The following is a 20,140-nucleotide window of genomic DNA, read 5'->3' as shown; positions in this document are numbered from 1 at the left end:
TTTTCTGACAAAATCAACCTCTTTCAGACTGCTCCAAACCTCCTGCCATACCTCATACTTCTAACAGCCCACCCTTGCCCTGTACCTCTAGGCAACTTACCTGGACTGGTGAACTATCAGGGAGTGTCTGGCATTCACACGGCTTCATGCTACATGACAGTGGTGTGACTTCCATGCTGCTGCAGGAAGGCTGGGCCTATGGCAGTGGATTGTGAGATCCCCTGCTGTAGGCCTTTAAGGATTTTTTTCTCCTAATCAGCTGCTCCTTGCTGTTCAGCTCAGGCCTCATAATAATTATATAGCATTTGGGGGAAAAGATAAAAACCAATAACCCAACAGCAGATGCCAAGATGGAGAAGATCTCCACAGCTACAACATATTTGCCCTCGGTGCTCAAGTAAGATGGGACAAAAGACAACCAAACACTGCAAAAGACCAACATGCTGAAAGTGATGAACTTGGCTTCATTGAAACTGTCTGGCAGCTTCCTGGCTAGGAAAGCCACAGTGAAGCTGACAACAGCCAGAAATCCCAAGTAGCCCAGAACACAATAGAACATGGTCAGTGACCCTTCATTGCATTCCAATATGTTTTCTTCAGCCAGAGATTGCATGTTAGTATCAGGGAATGGAGGAGCAGTAACTAACCACACAGCACAAATACTGGCTTGAATCAGGGAGCAGGAAACAACAATGGAGTTGGCCAGTCTTTTTCCCACCCATTTCCTCATTCTGGATCCTGGCTTTGTGGCCAAGAAAGCCAGAACCACAGTGATGGTTTTGGCCAAGACACAGGAAACAGCCACCGAAAAAATGATGCCAAAAGCAGTTTGTCGTAAATAACATGTCACTGTCTGTGGTCGACCAACAAATAGTAAGGAGCAGAGGAAGCAAAGCAATAGGGAGAGGAGGAGAGAGTAGGTGAGGTCTCGATTGTTGGCTTTGACCATGGGAGTATTCTGATTCTTGATGAAAACTCCCAGCACCAAAGCTGTGAGCAGAGAGCAAGAGAGAGCTAAAGAAACCAAAACCATTCCCAATGTTTCTGAGTAGGAGAGGAAATGGATTCTCTTGGGAAGGCACTGGTCTTTGTTCTTGTTTGGAAAGTGATCTTCGGAGCATTTCACACAATCATCCAAGTCTGAAAAATCAAACAGATTTTTTTTAAAAGATAAAACAATTGAAATTTTCCACATTGAAACAGTGATGCAATCATTGTTCAGCCCAGCAGTTCCCAAATGCAGCCACAGGCTGCTTGGCCCAGGTGGACGGTTAGGGTTCAGTGGCAGAATCTGCTGTCATCTCTGCCCTCTTCCTGGGACTGCTCCTCCCATCCCCAACTCTCCCTGAACTCTTTTCCACCCACTCCTTGCTTCCCCCCACCCTGAAAATACTCACTGCACACTGGTGCTGCCGGACCACCATCCGTCCAAGCAGAGCTGAGGCTCAGTGCTGATTGACATGGGGCTCTCCTTGAATGCCACAAATGTGCTTTATGGCACATTTGCAATACCTAGCACCAGCAATACCTAGCAGTAGCACCAACACTCTACGCCTTCAGGACTGGGCTTCAAGCCTCCTCAAGGCCTGTGAGCACCATTCACTCCTCCCTCATCAAATGCCTCAAGAGAACATGTGTCTCCTACCTTTCTGGTCTGAAATCTTCCCATCTGCACATGGAACACAATCGTAGCAACAAAACTGCTGTCCCTCCTTTGTTTTTTTGTGGAAGCCTGGATGGCAGTTGTCATTACACACAGCAAGAGGCATCACCTTTTCAGAAGAGAGGAGTAGTTATGCCCCTCCTATTCTAACATACTTCAGATAGCAAATACAAAGTTTCTTTCTCATGGACAATGCTGTAGGGTAATGCATATAAAGTAACAAGAAGATCAGAACATGGATGATTTTGGACTTTCAACTCTGGGCAGGGGTTACTCTGTCTTCCTATGGATCACTGTGATTCTACGTATGCTGCTCTGAAATGGAAACAGTACAAGAATATGAATGATAAAAGTTTACCCTTGGACCTTACTTACGGTGGTAGTATAACTTGAGCAAGCCCTGGGTGATAATGCTACTCATCAACTGAATAATATCTCCAAATGACACTATTGGCCCAATTCTAATCCAATTTCCCACAATTCCCAAGGACAATGCAGCTCCACAGTAAAGGAACAAACATTCCCTTACCTTGAGGAAGGCTCTGTGACTGCTACCCAACTACAGGATGCAGCACATGACCCATTGGCACAGCTGTGTTGTTGCAGGGTGTTGCAAGGTTCAAAAGCAAGACTCAGAAATAATAATAATACAGGTATTTATATATCACCTTTCTTGGTCGTCAGATTTCTCCTCAGACTTTATTCAAGGCGGTTTACAAAGGCAGGCTGTTCTAAATCACCGTAGGGATTTTTACAATTGAAAGGTTCCATCTTTCAAGAACCACAACATTTCAGATAACCTTCTATCAGTGTCAGTGTAGGAAAGTTGGTGAAGATTTGGACCTTTGTCTCTCCAAACTACCCTGCACACTGGGCAAAGACACACCTTTTCAAGTGGTGCTCTTCTCATGTTTAGCAGGAGAAGAGCAAAGTTCTTGAGTCCTGAGTGAGCCCTGAGTGATAATAGTTGTCATCAACAGGAGATAATGGTTCTCATCGACAGATTCCCCCAGTGAAAATTTGGGCTCAATTCTTTCCAACTTTTCAGTGCCGATTCAGCTGCAATGCAGCCCTAAGATAAGGGAACAAGCATTCCCCTTACTTTGAGGTGGCCTCCATGACTACCCTTTTCCCCACCGCTGGATGTCACACACATCCCCTTGGCTGCATCAATCCTGGAAAGTTGGATACAGCCCTTTCCTATTTAGCTTGTGTGCCATTTTATGACATGGATTTTTCTCTATAAACTGCTGTGTGAACTCATTTGTTGGAAAGCGGTATATAACTATTCTTAATCATAAAAATAAACAATACAAAACAGACTAAAATTATACCAATTTTTGTCTGCGCTCTAGGCACAATGCCAAAAGACCTCCAAAGATGCCTGAACATCCTAGGTGTAAATGAAATCACTACACAGAAAAGCAGCCTTACTTGGAACAGCACACATATTACAAAAATGTATGTGTATATTCAAGGTCCCTGGGAAGGAGCCGGTATTGAACAGGCCAAATCCAGCCACCAACATCTTGTGGGCTGTGCAGATTTGTCGTTATTATTTCCTCCGGATGAGTTCGTTTCATTCCAAGCTCCATTCCGTGAATCTTTTTTTTTTTCTTGCCTGCATGCTGCTGTTTACACCAAGCTTTTGTGCATGTATAGAATCCTAGGTTATTGCCAGGATGATAGCATTTGAGTCATGACTCTTAATTCAAAATCAAAATTAATTCAGAATCATCTGGCAGCATGTCAGGTGCCAGAATGTGAAGTAGAATGAAGAAGAAAAAATTCCTTCCCTTCATGCTTCCTCTATATCAGGGGTGCCCAAACCCCAGCCCGGGGGCCACTTGCGGCCCTCAAGGCCTCTCAATGCGGCCCTCAGGGAGTCCCCAATCTCCAATGAGCCTCTGGTCCTCTGGAGATTTGTTGAAGCCCGCACTGGTCCAACGCAACTTATCTCAGTGTGAGGGCGACTGTTTGACCTCTCATGTGAGCTGTGGGATGAGAGCTCCCTCCACTTCTTGCTCTTACACATCTGTGATGCAGCAGTGGCAGTGAAGGAAAGGCTGGACTGGCTTTGTGCAAGGCCTTTTTAGGCCTTGAGCTATTGCAAAACCTTCATTCATTCATATAAGTTCATCTTTAATATATTCATTTATGTAAACTTATGCAAATCTATTCAAATTTTAAATGTAAATTAATTCTTTTCTCCCCCCGGCCCCCGACACAGTGTCAGAGATCTGATGTAGCCCTCCTGCCAAAAACTTTGGACACTCCTGCTCTATATTATAGAGTTTCTCAAACTGCGGGTAAGGACCCACCAGGTGATTTGCTACCCCTTTTAGGTGGGTCCCCATTCATTTCAACTTTTTATTTTTAATATATTTGACTTGAAACTACCCTGGTAAGTGACTGCATTTGGGGGATATGTTACAGACCTGTACGTTTAACAGGCTACTATGAAGATGCTTTTAACAATGATAGTAAATAAGACTTACTCCTGGGTAAGTGTGGGTAGGATTGCAACCTAGGAATGTTAAAAAAATTTCCTGCTTGATGATGTCTCTTCCGGTCATGACATCTTCCAGTGGGTTCTGACAGATTCTCATTCTAAAAAGTGAGTCCCAGTTATGGAAGGTGACATTCTGTCCCAGTGACAGAATGACCAGGGTACTATGCCATTAGGGCAAATGCTTAAAAGCCACTCTATTGTCACTTAAGGGAAAGCTTAAAAATTAAAAAGCTAGCTGGCAAGAGCTGAATTGGCAGCTCTGCTAAATGTCAAGGTTGCTTCTAGGCAAGAGGTAAACTTTAGAAGAACAACACATATTTTAGTTAAAGACAAGGCCTATTCCCCTTTGAATATAAGGAGGAGAGGAGAAGATGAGAGGACAAAATAGAAAATACCAGGAAAACTTCTGCCTTTGAAGACTCTCTGCTTGAATAGCAAACTAAAAGAGATAACAACAACAATTATTTGGCAGAAGAATACCCATCTTAGCAAAGACAGTTTACAGTTTTAAAATTGTTATTCTTTCATGCTGTTTAGAGCAAAGGACAGTGTCATTGTCTTAACTGGAAGCCTTACATTAGAACACTGGAAGAATTATTTTAGAAGCTGTTTGCTATTTTCACAGAAGTCTCACAGAAGTGCCAAGCTGGCCTGCCATTTATTCTTCCAAGCTTTAAAATAGTCTTTACCCTTAAAGTCTAACCAACATATATAGAAATATGATAGCCATTAGAAGTAAGTTTTGACTGCCTGATATTATTAAAGGTCTGGCTAAAGCATAAAGGCATATAGAATACTGAAAGCCATTTCCATCTAAAAATCATAGTTAGTATCACAGAAAAGCTGCTTAGAGAGCTGTTTTGCTAGTTTCACAGACTTTGAAATTTGGAAAAGGGAGTTGTATCTCAAAGATAGATAAAACTCCTTCTTGGCAGAAGTATACGACCAGCCAAGATAACACAAGCTGAGAAAACACATAAATGCAACATTGTAGTAAGAAAAGTCTTAGATATCAGTTGGCAGGCTGAAATAGGTTTAGCTAGCTGGACACAGACACCTGCCAGAGACAAGTTTAGAAAAAGAATACATTTAATTAGATAAACAAGAACATTCATGAGAAAGCCTTTGTTTCAGTTGCAACTGAAATGGAGAAATGAGTGTTAAAAGGGGGCTGGTGCAGGGAAACAGCAGTTTGCCTGACATGTAATGTTAATTGTTTGAAGGTAAATGGGAAGAGGTAAATGGGAGAAATCCTATATGCAGTGAAAGTTTGGCTTGTTTTATGTTAAAATATATGTAAAATCACAAGAAGCTGGCTAAAGCCTTAGCCAGCTACAGAAGGAAAGAGGTCACATCAGAAATTAAAGACCAATCTAAGAAACACCTTACTGTATATATTGTTACAGTGGCAAGAATATTGTTTGCACAAAATTGGAAAACTATAAATCTGCCAACTAAAGAAAATTTAATAGACAAAATTTATGAAGTAGCAGAAATGAAAGTCTTAACAGAAAGAATGAAAGAGAGAGATTTAGATAGAGTAAGAAAATATTGGAAGTTTTTTATGATTGGGTTGATAAATTTAGTTAGATAAGATTGAGTTTACCCCCACACCCGCAATAAAGACACCAGACTTCGGCTTGGATGAAAATGGGCCACTTTATTGAACTTTAACTGCAGCAGGGCAATAACACTGAACATCAATCGTGTGGGGCCATATGGGCAAAACGGTCCTAGCCGTCTGCCTCCCCCTGCGTACTCATTGGGCGTACTAGCTGGCTCGAGGCCCCAGCCGTCAGATGCCAGCTTAGGTCTTCACTGCCACCCCCCAAAGGGGGGCAAGGCAGCTGGACTTCAGGCTATTCGGCCGAGCCGCACCATCCTGTCAGTCCAGGCAAGGGGTTCGCCTGCCTGCCTCCTGGAGCCAGTCAGGCATCATAGGAGTGGTTCAGACTTACCCCTCACCCTGCTGCCTTGGATAAACACCGAGCCAAGTACCTGCCTACCCAGCCCCGCACGTACCCTGCCCACACTGGGAGTGACCAACCCAGACTAACCTAATAACCGCACCACCCTTTGCCAGTCTGAGGTAGGCGAAAAAACAGCCGTCCAAGGTCCAATCAGGATGACTGCAAAAAATTCCTACCTGGCCCCCAAAGGCGACCAGCTAATCCCAGACTGGTTAACAGGGCAGGCGGGCGGGGTTGCCAGCCGGGAGCAAACTGAGCTCCAGCCAGAGCGTGTGCTCCTTGCTGGAGCTCAAGTCCCGCCTCCCCAGCTGTGTCACCCAATCACGGCTCAAGCCTCAGCCCTGGAGCATGAGGCGGGGAGGGGGCAATCGGCTGCTAGCGCCTGATTGGTGCTAACAGCTGTTTTCGTAAAAGGCAATTTTTCATATTGATAAATACGCGAGCCTTTGTATTGATGATTATTGTGTGTGTTTTTTTGCGTTAACTGAAAGATGTATGTTGGAATCTGGGGCCAAACCTTATGTGTAACCTGTGTTCTACCCACCCAAAGTTAAACCTATTTCCTTTCCTGTATCTGTAATAAATAAATAAAATATATTTTTTTAAAAAATTGTATAGTTTTACCTTATTTGGAAACCTGTAACTTGAAGCTCACCTATCAAGTGTCTCTAAGGCTATCTACAGCCTATTAAGTGTTAGCCCCATGTATGATGCCATACGTCAGCCAATGGGAAGTTCAAATCTTCAAACAAAGGACCCAAAATGTTATAAAGGGTCTGGTTAAGATTGATACTTGCTCTCAATGCTTTGGACAGGAGTCCCATGAGATGCCCGTTGCTAGCAACAAAGTAAAGGCTTGCAGATGATCACCCTTGACTATTGAGTCTTGCTTTGGAACCTTGCAGCACCAGTACTAAAGGAGTGAGAACCACTGCTCTATAACCCTTATCCTAACTCTATAAAACAGGGGTGTCAAACATAAGGCCCGGGGGCCGGATATGGCACCCTGAAGCTTTTTATGTGGCCCCCAGGCTCTCAGCTGCTGCACAGTGATGAGGTGTTACCACTGAAACAGTGGCCCACATGAAGATTGGGCTTTCCCATATTTTGAAATATGATCAAGATTTGTGTATTTTCTCTTTTGTCATTTGCAGTTAATGAACTTCTATATGAGAGCAAAGTGCTGATTTCTGGTCATCAGCTGCTTAATGAAGTTACTTTCTGCTTAATGACATCACTTCCGGCACTCAACAGGCACCCTGGATGCTAACTTTGGCCCTCTGTATGAAATGAGTTTGACACCCCTGCTATAAAACAACAAAACTGGGGGGAGGGGGTGAGTGGCAGCACAGGAGGGTAGAAGACAAGACAAATTATGTCACAGATTAAATTCTGCTTGGGAGAAGACTAACACTCACTGTGTGCTCCCTTCAAGCTGAGAGCAATATTTTTAGCATTCGGGAACCATTTTTAAGAATCAAAGAATCTGCTTTTTGGTGATATCACTGAAAGAAATTACCCTAGGAGGATGGGAAGTTTATCATAGGTCAATATCAAAGCACGTTTCTAATTAGCATGGCATATTAAACTCACAGTTGAATCCCACCTGATTAAACATGTTGTGCCATTTGATGGCCTCGTCATTAATGCCGAACTCCTTGCCTCCGGGAGCCCAGGGATCCATCCACCCTAGTTTCACTTTTGCGAAGCTTTGGTTGGGGAAAGTAATCCAGTTGATGATATCGAACCCAGCAGCCAATTCACCCTCTTCGTTAAAGTAGACTGTGTCCCCAGCAGTATTGTTAAATATGATGCTTCTCAGGAAAGAGTGAAGCTTGATTGAAAGGAAGAAAAGAATAGGAAAGTAATAGTGAGTTCAGTATTAATTAATCTTCGATTGTATGGTTTATATGTTGTTTTATTTAGTTTAAATTTCTCTCTGTACAGAAAAAAAAATTCCAAGAGTAAAAACTCAATCTAAAAGTCTGGTATGCAAGAGATCATACAATAGATGCTTGTAAAAAATAAAATAAAAAACAAAACTCTTAGAAAACTACTTTCCTTCACCAAACCCATGGGGCTTTTTGCTAAGAAAAGACGGTCTACTACTTCCTGAGCAGCACTGCAGCTGCACAGTTCTGGCTTCTGCTGCAATTCATGAGGGGTTTTCAGCTACTGGAGGTCTCCTTGGGGTAAGGGAACACCTGTCCCAGATCAGCCCCAGCAACCGCTGTGGGGCAACTCAGACCAGCACCAGTTCATTCACTAGCGCAGGTCCACATTGCTCTGTGCAGGCGGATTAGGCCCAGCATGGGACTTGGAAACTGATGTGTGCCAACACTGCTGAACCCACCTCCTTCCACAGCCTGATACACCCAGTCTCCATCCCAGCTCCTCCCTATTCTGCCCTGCCCCATTCCACCCCCTTCACTGGGCTTACCTGCTCCTGCAGACATTCCAGCAGTCACCAGCCCATGAGGGAAGGCTACTGACTTTCCTGTGGTGTGCCAGCTGCTTGCACTGCCGTAAAACATTTCACACTTGCTTTTTACCAGCCTGCACTATTGGAAAACAAATTCCTCTGGTGCTACTCTTAGGTAGGTTTGGGACAATGCCCTTATCAAATGCTAACATCCAATAGACTAGCTAAGAGAAGGTAATTGTTCTTGATGTGAAATAGTACCTGCCAAGGTTGCACATTCAGATGATCGAATCTTCCTCTCTCAATTCTTCCAGTGACTTTTGGCTTGAATGTGTGCATCTTATGGACAGCATGTGCAATGGCATAGATGGCATTGTAGATGCTGTAAATTTGGCCCATTATGCTTGCCTCAAAAAGAGTGGCAGGAAGGGTCTCTAGTTTCTCTTGCCCTGTACATAGATCAGTGGTGTCTTCACGTTCATCAGAATCAGAAAATAAACAGTTGAATGCCTGTTCCCAGAAGACCTTGAGAAAGCCATCTCCTTTTGGAGACTGAGGATGTAAGCTCTGGGGGAACTGTGCAAAGCCCAGAACCTCATTGGAGTGAACAGCAAAAGACAAGGCACCATCAAATATTTGTATATCATTATTCCTGGACACAGTATCTGCTGCAAGGTACCACTGAGCAGTCATGATCCACACTTTACCAGTCAAAACCTTTGTAACACCTTCAAGTAAGGAATGTAGATATATGAACGCCATCAGAAATATTGTGGTCTGATGACCTGCATTTACAATATGTACTTTGACATTGGAGCTCATGATTGAACTGGCCTGTGCATGGAGGTTTTCAATTGAACTCAATGTGACTATTGCTTGGGATACAGGGGATGTTTTTTCACTGAAGGCTGAACAAATGCCATTCTGAGCAAGCATGGAAGTCAATGTCTGCAGAAACTTTTCCCCATTATCGTCATCTGCTGTTATGAGGCCAACCCAGATCCATTGGAAATGGAGAAGTAAATGCACAATCCCCCGGTATTGATGTTCTTCGTTGGGGACCATCCGGTAGAAGGAAGGAAATTGGGTTTTAACATCCATCACTGGAGCTAAAACACAATATGCAATCTAAACAAACAAAAACATCACATTAGTGGTGATTGAGAATGTTCCCTTCCAAAGATCTGTGGATCTTTGAATGCTGTGAAATTCATGAGGTTTGAAAAAAAAAGCACAGAAAGGGAGAATGGTTTCACAATGCTTTTTCTGATACATGTATGCAGAAGACCATTTTGTAGAATTGTACCATTGAGATCAAAATATTACACTTTATCTCCTCAATCATTTTATTGTATTCAATCAAATCACACAGTGACACTGCTCCACATACACAAAATGCAGATATACTTTTCTTCTTCCCACCTATCTTTCCATTTAGCATTCTTTGCTCATGTGTCTTTTCTGCTACTCTCCCCTCCAGGGGAGAAAAATGATAAAAATAGAATGGCTGGCATGAAGATATTCTGAAAGTTCAAGTGGAAGTTCAAGCACTAGTTCAAGTGGGAAAGCTTCATACCCCAGATAGTCATTCTACCTGTGGAAACTTGTAGATGCCCAATATAGTCGCTATTTGCCGGGAGACTTCGGAATCAAGTCCTCCGATGACAGCTACCATATTCTTCTGCTTCTCACATTTGAAGTTGGGGTCTGTGCGACTCCGGGTGGAAAAAAGATTCAGGGTGCTCTGATAAGTCATTCTTTCATCAAGGTAACTGTTGTAAATTTGGAAACCGAGGCTGACATTGGGTAAGATCTCAGGGTTTTCATTGATCTCCTTGACAGCAAACACCAAGGACAGGACTTGCAGGTAGCCCTTTGGTTTTCCACTTAAAGCAGGAATTAAAGAATGTGTGAGACAAATAAAGGACTCTGCATGGAAGAATTGTTTGAGAGCATAACATTATGTTCAGAAGGTATGCATACCTTCACACTTACACAAGACAGTAAAGGCAGAATGACATGAATAATTTAAATAGTGTACTCCCTCCACCCAACTGCAGAGAAAGGAACATCTCTCGTTATCAACAGTATGCTGTGAGGTTCTCCAGCACAATGAGATCTTTGCTGGCATTTCAGCCAAACTTTCGGCACAGGGGTGGATCAGGGTTGGGGTCAAGTTGGATTGTGGTGGGGATTAGGACAGATCATGGAGGGTTGGGGTTGGTTGTAGCAGAGCTGGTGGCCACTGGATCCCAAATCCCCATCCTAGGCTTGGCAAGGATTGAAGTAGTTCCATGGGGTACCATGCAGCTTCCTTTAAGATAAGGTAAATATTTGACCTCTCCTTTCTCCCAACTGGCCTGGTCTACCAGAAAATGCATAGGATCAGTGACTGGTGCTTGGGCAGAACTTCATGCTTTGTGCTGGCCAAAGATATGATTGGGCTGTGAGTGTAAGTAGCTTGAATTAATTTTAATCAAAACCCAAAACTAGTCAACTTTCCTACATTGATGCAGCCATGCCAACAGGCCATGGTGATGCATTCTGTAGGGAAGCAGTCACAGAGGCTTCCTCAAGGTAAGGGAACATTTGTACCACCAGTTTGCATTTCTGTTCTGGCCTAGTAGTAGTAGTAGTAGTAGTAGTAACTTTATTGTCATTGTGCTACAGCACAACAAAATTTATGCACCTTTGAGATACAAGCATAAATATATACTACAATTCCAACAATCACCATACAATACAAAAAACAATAGTGAATGTCATGTAGGGAAGAAAAGAGTTTCCTTACATAAATTCATTCACAGTCATCGTGTTTGGGTTTTGGGTAAAAGAGAGCTCATCAAATATGCAGCCAAACAGAGTCACAATTGCGCCAATGGTAAGGTCTCCTGCTTTATAATACTCATAGGGCATCTGGAAGGGATTGATCCTGGCACACATAGTCGTCTTGCCTTCAGGAAGAGGCAGCCAGCTAAAGAGTACCAGCAACAGAAGCATCCCTGCTATCTGGAAGCTAATCTGGATTGAAATTATACAATTTGTCTCCTCCAACATCTACCATTCCTTTGATCTCTGTGCATTATCTGGCTGAAGGGAGAAGTACTTCGTTCAGACTGTTGCAGTTCCACCTGCCTGGAGTCCCTCAATTCATATCTGAATGTTGCAAGGATCCCTAATATCATTTGTCAGGCTCTGCTATTCAACCTGTCTGTCGCCTCAGACATTCCAAGTGGGCTTTGGCAATGTGAAGGATGAATTTGAGGAACTGGAGTTAATTACATGGTACTAAATCATGTCCCTGGAGTATTGTGATGCTCAAGGCAGCACTTGACACAGAATGGAGATGAAAACATGTTTGTTCGGTCTCACCAGAATTTGCTGGGAAAATACATATGCTCCAGATGATTGAGAGAGAGGTGCAATGGGGGGGGGGGATAATGTATTCTAAGATGATGGAGAAAGAGAGTTCACCTATTTGAGAATGAAATGGCCGTGCATTACTGCCAGTGCTTCTCAAACTGTGGGTCATGACCCACTTGGCTCACCGTGTGCTTATTTGGCTACCTGTTCTTTCAATAACTCCAGCCTCAAGGAGGGGGTGCCTCTTTGACCTCTGAATACCTTGTGAACGTTGGTTCACCATTTGGTTAGCCAGCATTAGAAGGTTATTACAAGATTATTCCTTGTAATTAGTAATTAGTAAGCATGTAATTAGTTTGTGGAACTCTTTGCCACAAGAAGTAGTTATGGTATCTTGCCTGGATGCCATTAAGAGGGGATTGGACAAATTTCTGGAGGAGAATTTCATTACGGGTTGCAAGTTATAGTAGGTATGTGCAGGCTCTTGGTTTTAAAGGCAAGCTGCCTCTGATTGCCAGATGCAGGGGAGGGCACCAGGACGCAGGTTGTGCCTATTGTCTTGTGTGCTCCCTGGGGCATTTGGTGGGCTACTTTGAGATACAGGAAGCTAGACTAGATGGGCCTTTGGCCTGATCCAGCGGGGCTCGTCTTATGTTCTTAGGTTCTTATATTCCTTCAGTTCTTGGGGAGGGGGTGCCTCTTTGACCTCTGAATATCTTCTTAATGGCTTGAGGAGGAAAAATCCTCATATTTCACACTGAGCTGCCTGCTGGAACAGGTACCTCATCTGTTTTGCAACCTCAGAACAAAAGCAGCAAATGACCTATCAACACCATGTCACCATGTCAACACCGGATTCTATTCCCATTCCATGGGAATGTCAACACCATGTCAACACCTGTAAGTATTTACCTGTAACTGAGGGGCTGCAAACCAAGTGGAATCCAAAGTCTAGTTCCTCACCATAGCCATTAAGCCAACGTTTCATGTTTTATCACTGTGGGGGGAAGGATACCCTGCAAACAATTCCAGTGCCTCAGTTTCCCTAAAATAGTGATCTTTGACCTCTGGAGGCATAAAATGGGGTGACCCGAACACTCTGTAAATTGTGCAGAACAATCCTTTCACCTCTCCACTTTCAACAGAAAAACACTTTTTTCAGAAAAATTGGTGGGGCAGTTTTTTTTTGTTTTTTTCCCACCATTTACCAGTGTTGCACTAATGTATCTACTGTTGCATACAGATTAAGGTCATATTCTCTTTATGGTGGTGGTTTGGAACGTCACCTCACCCATATTAGTGAGGCATGCCTATATTCCAAATGCCTACTGTTCTGGTCTGTTTAAATAATGATGTTCACCTAGAAAGAGACACTTGAAAGCAAATTCACCTACACATTTCCCCTAGTTCATTTTTTTTACCTTTCTTTGTTAATTTATTCATGTATGCATAACACTATAACTAACAATTGATTTTCTTCCTTCTGGCCAAAAGTTAGGTGTGAAGCAGTCCTTTGTGTCCCATTGAAAATTATGTTCAAGATTTCTTTGGAAGATGTTACCGAGGTACCCAAGATATGTTGGATAGGGTATGACCATATATAGAGATGTGTGTTTAAGGGGTTTTTAACCCTCACAGTGACACATGAGGAGCCCAACCCTAACTCCCTGAGTAGCAATGCTGTGGCACCAGTGAGGCCCCTCCAATCCTCAGAATGCCCGTTTCGGGCAAAAAAAAGGTTATTTCAAGTTTCTTGGGGGAAACCAAAAGTGATGTTTTTATGCCCTTATAAGACCGCTGTGAGACACAGGAAGCTGGACTAGATGGGCCTATGGCCTGATCCAGTGGGGCTGTTCTTATGTTCTTGGACAAGGACCATAGGACCAGGTCATAGGCCTTGGAGACCAGGCTACTAGTGCTGGAGAAGTGAAAGGAGGTCGTACAGAAGCACAGTGGCAAGACTTTAACATCCATCACTGGTGCTAATAATGGGGTGGATCCAACAATGATGGCATGGGCCAAATCTGATCCATTGCAGACTCCCTGTTCCCTTTCTCTCCTCAGACTTGTGCCAGCTAAAGAGCTGGGACTAGGTTAGAACATAGGTTAGAACAAAACTAAAACTAGACTAGGCTAGCACAAAACTAAGGCATAGCGTCTTAGTTTAAGACAGGTGAAACAGGAACCATCAATCAAATTCCTAAACAAAGTAAAAAGAGTTTCACAGTAAGTTTCAAAGAGCAGAAAACAATGTCCAAAATAATGTCTCCATTTTACCCCCATGTTGCCAAGAAAGTTTGGTTTGGAAAAGTAACCCAGTTGATGATATCAAATCCAGCTGCTAGTTCACCATTCTCCTTAAAGAAGATGGTTTCCCCAGCACTGTTGTTAAATGAGATGCTCCTTAGGAAAGGGTGAAGCTACAGGAGAGCGAAATAGGAAAACAAACAGATGAAGAGAGATGATAATGGCCTATTATGGATCATACTCCCACCTGCCACCCGGCACGCCCCCTAGCATGCCCTCTCTCCACCCCTGCCGGCCTCCCCCCTCCCTGGAACGCCTCTCCCATGCCCCCGTCCACACCCCTGCCTCCCGTTCTGCTGCCCGGGAGTCCAGGAGACCGCCGAGCCGCAAACCTGGGCAACCGCCTGGCAGTAACCGGGCACTGGTAGCACGGGAGGCACAGGATCTGGCGGGAGCCCTCTGTGGAGATGGATTGGGCTGCCAGTAAATTAGAAGTTTACAATGAATATAGGCTTAAATTGTATTTAAAATAAAGAAAGACCCTTCAAACTCTCCCAAACAGTTGATGATCTGTTGAAAAAAATGATAAGGCATATACTTACCCCTGCTAACTGGGAAAGAGGCACTTTTTCAAGTGGGTGCTCCTCTTTTTAGCAGGGGGAGAGTAACTGGCCAGCTTCACCCCAGCAGTGTTTTTTCTAGTGGCTGTCCGCTGGTGTTTTTTTGCATCTTTTTAGAATGTGGTGATGATGATGATGATGATGATAATAATAATAATAATAATAATAATAATAATAATAATAATAATAATACAGGTATTTATATACCGCCTTTCTTGGTCTTTATTCAAGGCGGTTTACATAGGCAGGCTTATTTAAATCCCCATAGGAATTTTTACAATTGAAAGAAGGTTCTTTCTTTCAAGAACCACAACATTCAGGTGTTTCATTCTGATCTGGTTTCACATTCTGGCCTCCATCCTCCCACGCTCAGAGCAGATGGAATAGCTCGGCTTCAGCTTATTAGCTGCTTCAAGGTCGCACGGTGGCCTCGAACTGGTGACCTTGTGGATGTTATCTTCAGGCAAATGGAGGCTCTACCCTCTAGACCAGACGTCCTGCCCTCCTACCCTCCTGACCAGACGTGTTTGATATGTATACATGTTTGACATCAAACATGTATACATGTTTACAATGTATACATTGATATTGTTGCTCATTAGTGAAGCGGCCTGGGACTGGATGGATTCAAATGTAGTAGTCAAGTCCATCACTTGAAGCGTGGCTAGTGTTTTAAGAATGCGAGCTGGACAGATGCCATTCTGGGCAAGCATGGACATCAGCATCTGCAAGAACTTTTCACCATTCTCGTCATCTGCTGTTACGAGTCCAACCCAAGTCCAATAGAAATGCAGAAGTAAATGTACAATCCCTCGATACTGATGTTTTTCATTGGGGACCATCCAGTAGAAGGAAGGAAACTGTGTTTTAACATCCATCACTGGTGCTAATATACAATAAGAAATCTTAGCAAAAAGGAACAGAAAATAAATAAAACAGGATGCAAAATTAGTGCTAAATTACAATCATTTATGCCCCAAACCCACTGTTGTCATTCTGGTGAAATTTTGGAAGTGGGAAAAAAAAGTGTTTCTACCTGAAATATACTTCGTATGTGTTTTCTTACTGCCAAATATGTGGGGTTTTTTTGCGTGTGTGGAAGGAACAATTTCTTCAGCTTCTTGCCACTGTAAGAGTTCATTTGTGCTGGCTTTAAAATTAAACAGTGAACAGTCAAATATGTCTTTTTTTCCTCATTTTGTGTGCACATGAAAACAGATTCTTTAAATTATTCTGCAGAGAATTCCTTTTCCAATCATATGTGTTTTCTTCAGCCAGAAGCACTCAATCTCAACCTCAATGACCTTTTTTGGCAATCACTATGGAAAACGGTACCAAAATGCTCACATCTTAAGCATTTAAGGGCCTGATCCTGTGCTTCGCGCAGCAGCTGACCACCATGCACACTGTTGTGAGCGGTACTATAGGCCCAGCACTGGAGTTAACCCAGCATGAGCCCCGCACTGGGCCCACATTCTGCTGCCTAGTGCTCACCGGGACCACCCAGTGAGGTGAGTAGGGGTGTGGGGGAGTTAGGGGGAGGCACTCCAGGGCAGGCGGAGGGTGCACAGAGGCCTTCCGAGGGAAGGGAGTGGGGTGGGAGGGGGACGAGACTGGCAGAGCTCAGCTCTGCCAGATCCAGAGCCCAGTGTCAGGCCTTGTGGTCCAACATGAGGCTTCTTGATTCTGTGCCACCTCCAAAGCCACCACAGAATTGAGTAGCTACTTCCCTTACTCAGGGAATCTACCTTCTCCCAAGGAGCCAGTGGCAGCTGCCCTGTGCACGCAGGATACTGCAGCAGCCATTTTTTGTGCCACAGCAGTCCTGCGCAAGGGGCAGCTCAGGATTGGGCTGCCCAGCCCTTATATTCAACTATACATGATACGAGTGGACAGAAAATGCTGGTAGACCTTTGGCTTTGCACTAAAGGAAGAGTTATAATATGCGTAAGATAGATACATGAAGGAGATGTTGGAGAGTATGACATTGTGGGCAAAGGGCTGAGGTTGATATTTAGGGTTATGAGGTACAAGGGGGGACAGAGTGTCTGTATCTTTTGCCAGTGTATAGAAGAGGAAATTTGGGCAGGTGCAGCTTTATAAACACTTCCATGTTGACCTGCTCTTGCCAAAATTCCTTCTTCTATACCATGATTAATACAATGGTTGAAGGTACAGGCATTTTGTCTGCTTTTTGTATTTGGTAAACCTATTTATATCCCTTCACACTTACAGAAATAAAGGAAGAGGCATTTTAAGTGGTGTAACAGAAGGATCCTTGCCAAAAAACGGTGACATCTCCTTGTCCAGGGTAAGCCCAGCAGCCACAACAGGTCAACTTGGACCTGTCATATCGCTGGTGCGAGTCTGGGTTGATCCATTTGGGAGATCAGGCCCAGGAAGGGGGTCGGATATGGTGGATTCTGCTGCTGCAGATCCTGCCCCCTTTGCTTAGCCCTGCCCAATGTGCCTGCCCCCGTCACTGCTGTAGCCCTTTCCCCACTCCATTTGACCCTTCCCTGCTCTCCCCACCCTACCTGCCTCTGTGCTGGGTTTACCTGCTGCAGCAGACGTCCCTCCAGTCGTCCACCTGCACAGGAAGGCTCTGGCCTTCTTGCACACCTGGCGCGAACATTTTGGCAAAGCACATTGCAGTACTTTTGCAATTGTGTACACCGGTGGAATACACATTTTTGCGGAAGCTACTAGTCAATGAGTCAACAATCACATCGGTTATTTATGCTTTCCAAGCTCTTATCACATGGGAGTGCTTTACAACTTGTCTACTCCCCCCACCCACCATTTTTTAAAATCTAAATCTTAAAACATGTATCATTCTGTTCTTCACCATTTTTGCAAATTCATAGGAATATTTCCATGTAAACCAGACCTACGTAATTAGCTTCAATGAGATAAGGAAGTAACTGGATTTCTCCCTCACTCCACTACCACTGAAATCAATTACTGTTTCTGGATTGTGTACAATCCCCCCCCACACACACACACACACAAACACACATACATGGAGCTAAAAAACCTCTTCTTCGTTGGTGTAAAAATGTAAATTTGCATAAAGTAATAATCCAATTACTAGGTCCAAAGTTGGAAAATGTGGCAACAGGACGGTTAACAAAGGCAGTCAAAGGTTCCCACCCCCCACTTCCTTGTGTTGTGTGTTGCAGTTGTGATGGAACAGCTGTTATCCACTCCTTTTATTTCCTTCATCTTGACAAGTGTAACACAAAGTGCACGATGAAAGGACACCAACTTTGAATATTTATTTGGGAATTGCAAAAACAACTTGGAAAAGGGAAGGTGTGATGTTTCTACAGCACATTCGCTGAATCATCTTTGTGTGCTTCTATCCTAGCCCAGCGCATACTGAAAACAGGAAAAGAAAATTTCTTACAGAAGTTCAATTAATGTTTTTCCTACTGGATTTTCAGTGAAAGATATGTCATCAAATATGCAAGGAAACATATTGGTAATTGCTCCAATGATCAGATCCCCTTCCTGATAATACTCATAAGGGATATCATACGGATCAGTCATGGAACACATAGCATTGAGGACCTTGTCCTCCATTTGAGGTGGCCTTAGGACATGAAGAAGCACCAGTAGCAACCCTGCCATCTCAGGAGAAACCTTGACGCAAAATCTCTCATCCAGTATCAGACAGTTTGCACCGCCATTTCTTTACCCAGCGTGTAATCAGTCTGTGGAACTCCTAGTCACGGGAATGTGGTGATGGCGCCTGACCTGGATGCCTTTAAAAGGGGATAGGACAAATTTCTGGAGGAAAAGTTCATCACAGGTTATAAGCCATGATGGGTATGTGCAACCTCCTGATTTTAGAAGTGGGTTACCTCAGAATGCCAGATGCAAGGTCTTCTGTTCTTGTGTGCTCCCTGGCTGGAGTAGATCCACCATGGTTTGTGGATAAGTTTTGATAATTATGCAAAATACATGTAGAATTTGTCAGGGGAAAACAGGAGCTTGGGCAGCTTGCTGTAATTACAGGTTTCAAAATCATGTCATGTTCAAGACTCCACTTGAAGCAGAAAAGACAGTATATTTGTCAATTCTCTGCAAAGCTTAGTGGGAATACATTTGGGACATGTAAGCCCTAGAGGACCCAGAGGAAGAAATTTGAGGGGTCAAAAAGGGCAATGTGATGGAGGAAGAGCGTAAACTCAAACTTTGGGATAGAAATGGCGCTGATATTGCAGTATCTCTTTAGTAGAGCAGTGGCATTGCTAGCAAGGTGCAGGGAGTGCAGGCCACACTGGGCGACACATACGGGGAAGTGTCACCACTACTGGCCAAAATTTTTGAAATTTTTGGTATTTTTGAATAATACAGTCATGTTATATATCATTCAATGCGTATTTCCATACAGAATCCAGTGGAACAAACTGTGCTGAAATATCTCTTTTCTATCAAATGTTATAACCAAAGAGACAGCGCGGGGCAGGGTGGTGGTGCGTCCCCATGCCTACTGCCCAGAGCATTGCCCCATGCACTGCATGGGAGCAAGTCCATCATAGGGGTGATGTGCTGGTCTCCTGCACAGGGTGACGCAAACCTTAATGATACCACTGCTGTAGAGTAAAAGAGTAACAGCCCAATCCTAATTAAACCCCTGCTGATACAGCTGTGTCAAAGGAGCATTTCTGTGGCTGCTAGACCTATGTTGTTGGCTTCAATGGAATAAGCTGTTTGTGACATTGGCCAGGCCGCATGCTCTGGCATAGTCATGTGTAGTAATTATGCACAAGTGCTGGCCTATGAAATGCTTTAGTATATTTGGCAACATAGCAGACACATCTGCTATGTATGCAAAGCACACTTTGTTAGCCTTGAGATATGCTAAGTCACTAAGCCCAGTGCCTGTAAACAACAGGATGTTAAGCCGTCATTGTTTAGGAATGTGTCTTGAGGTTAGCTAGGCCCAAGCTAGCTGTAACTAGTAGCTTATCAGTTTGTTCCATGTGTTTTGAGACTCAATAAAAGCTTGGAGAAGGCTGGCCGGAGGCAGACTCTCTCTCGATCTCACTCTGTCCCGCTTCTGGCTCTTCTTCCCAGCATCTCTACATTTGAATCCTTGCCTGCGTCTCATTCATTGCTCTGACTCCTTGCTATTCCAGTTCTAATTCTCAAACCCCTTCAGTGCTTCTGCACTCCCTCAAGCAACAAGACCTAAGCCTTGGGTGCTTCCCATAGCAGCTTAAAACTGCCACAGTCCTGTTTGTGGCAGTCATGAAGCTTGTTTTGCTGGGGGAATGCACATTCTGCTGGTATGTGCCCATAGGATTCTGCCAGGGTTAAAATCCCAGTATTGAC

At 43.8% G+C, this 20,140-nt stretch overlaps 1 protein-coding gene across 1 annotated transcript; it reads right to left on the bottom strand.

The window, feature by feature from the left end:
* Nucleotides 1–196: 196 nt before the first annotated feature.
* LOC136653255 (vomeronasal type-2 receptor 26-like) lies at nucleotides 197–17,432 on the bottom strand. The gene is made up of 5 exons (XM_066630164.1): nucleotides 17,356–17,432; nucleotides 10,162–10,453; nucleotides 7,752–7,979; nucleotides 1,646–1,772; nucleotides 197–1,140 (listed from the first exon to the last, which is right to left on the bottom strand). Exons 1-5 carry the CDS (start codon nucleotides 17,430–17,432, stop codon nucleotides 197–199), a joined length of 1,668 nt encoding a protein of 555 aa, XP_066486261.1.
* Nucleotides 17,433–20,140: the final 2,708 nt, after the last annotated feature.

The sequence above is a fragment of the Tiliqua scincoides genome, chromosome 5 (genome assembly GCF_035046505.1).
Source record: "Tiliqua scincoides isolate rTilSci1 chromosome 5, rTilSci1.hap2, whole genome shotgun sequence".
Lineage (NCBI taxonomy): Eukaryota > Metazoa > Chordata > Lepidosauria > Squamata > Scincidae > Tiliqua > Tiliqua scincoides.
Note: the sequence above shows the minus strand (reverse complement) of the source record. Positions and strands in the feature narration are given on the sequence as shown.

Coding starts and splice junctions, on each gene's coding strand:
- LOC136653255 (XM_066630164.1), bottom strand. CDS start 17,432: ATGTTCGCGCCAGGTGTGCAAGAAGGCCAGAGCCTTCCTGTGCAGGTG. Junction 10,454..17,355: donor AGGGACGTCTGCTGCAGCAG/GTAAACCCAGCA, acceptor TCCTGCTTTAAG/TGGAAAACCAAAGGGCTACC. Junction 7,980..10,161: donor GCATCTACAAGTTTCCACAG/GTAGAATGACTA, acceptor CTTTCAATCAAG/CTTCACTCTTTCCTGAGAAG.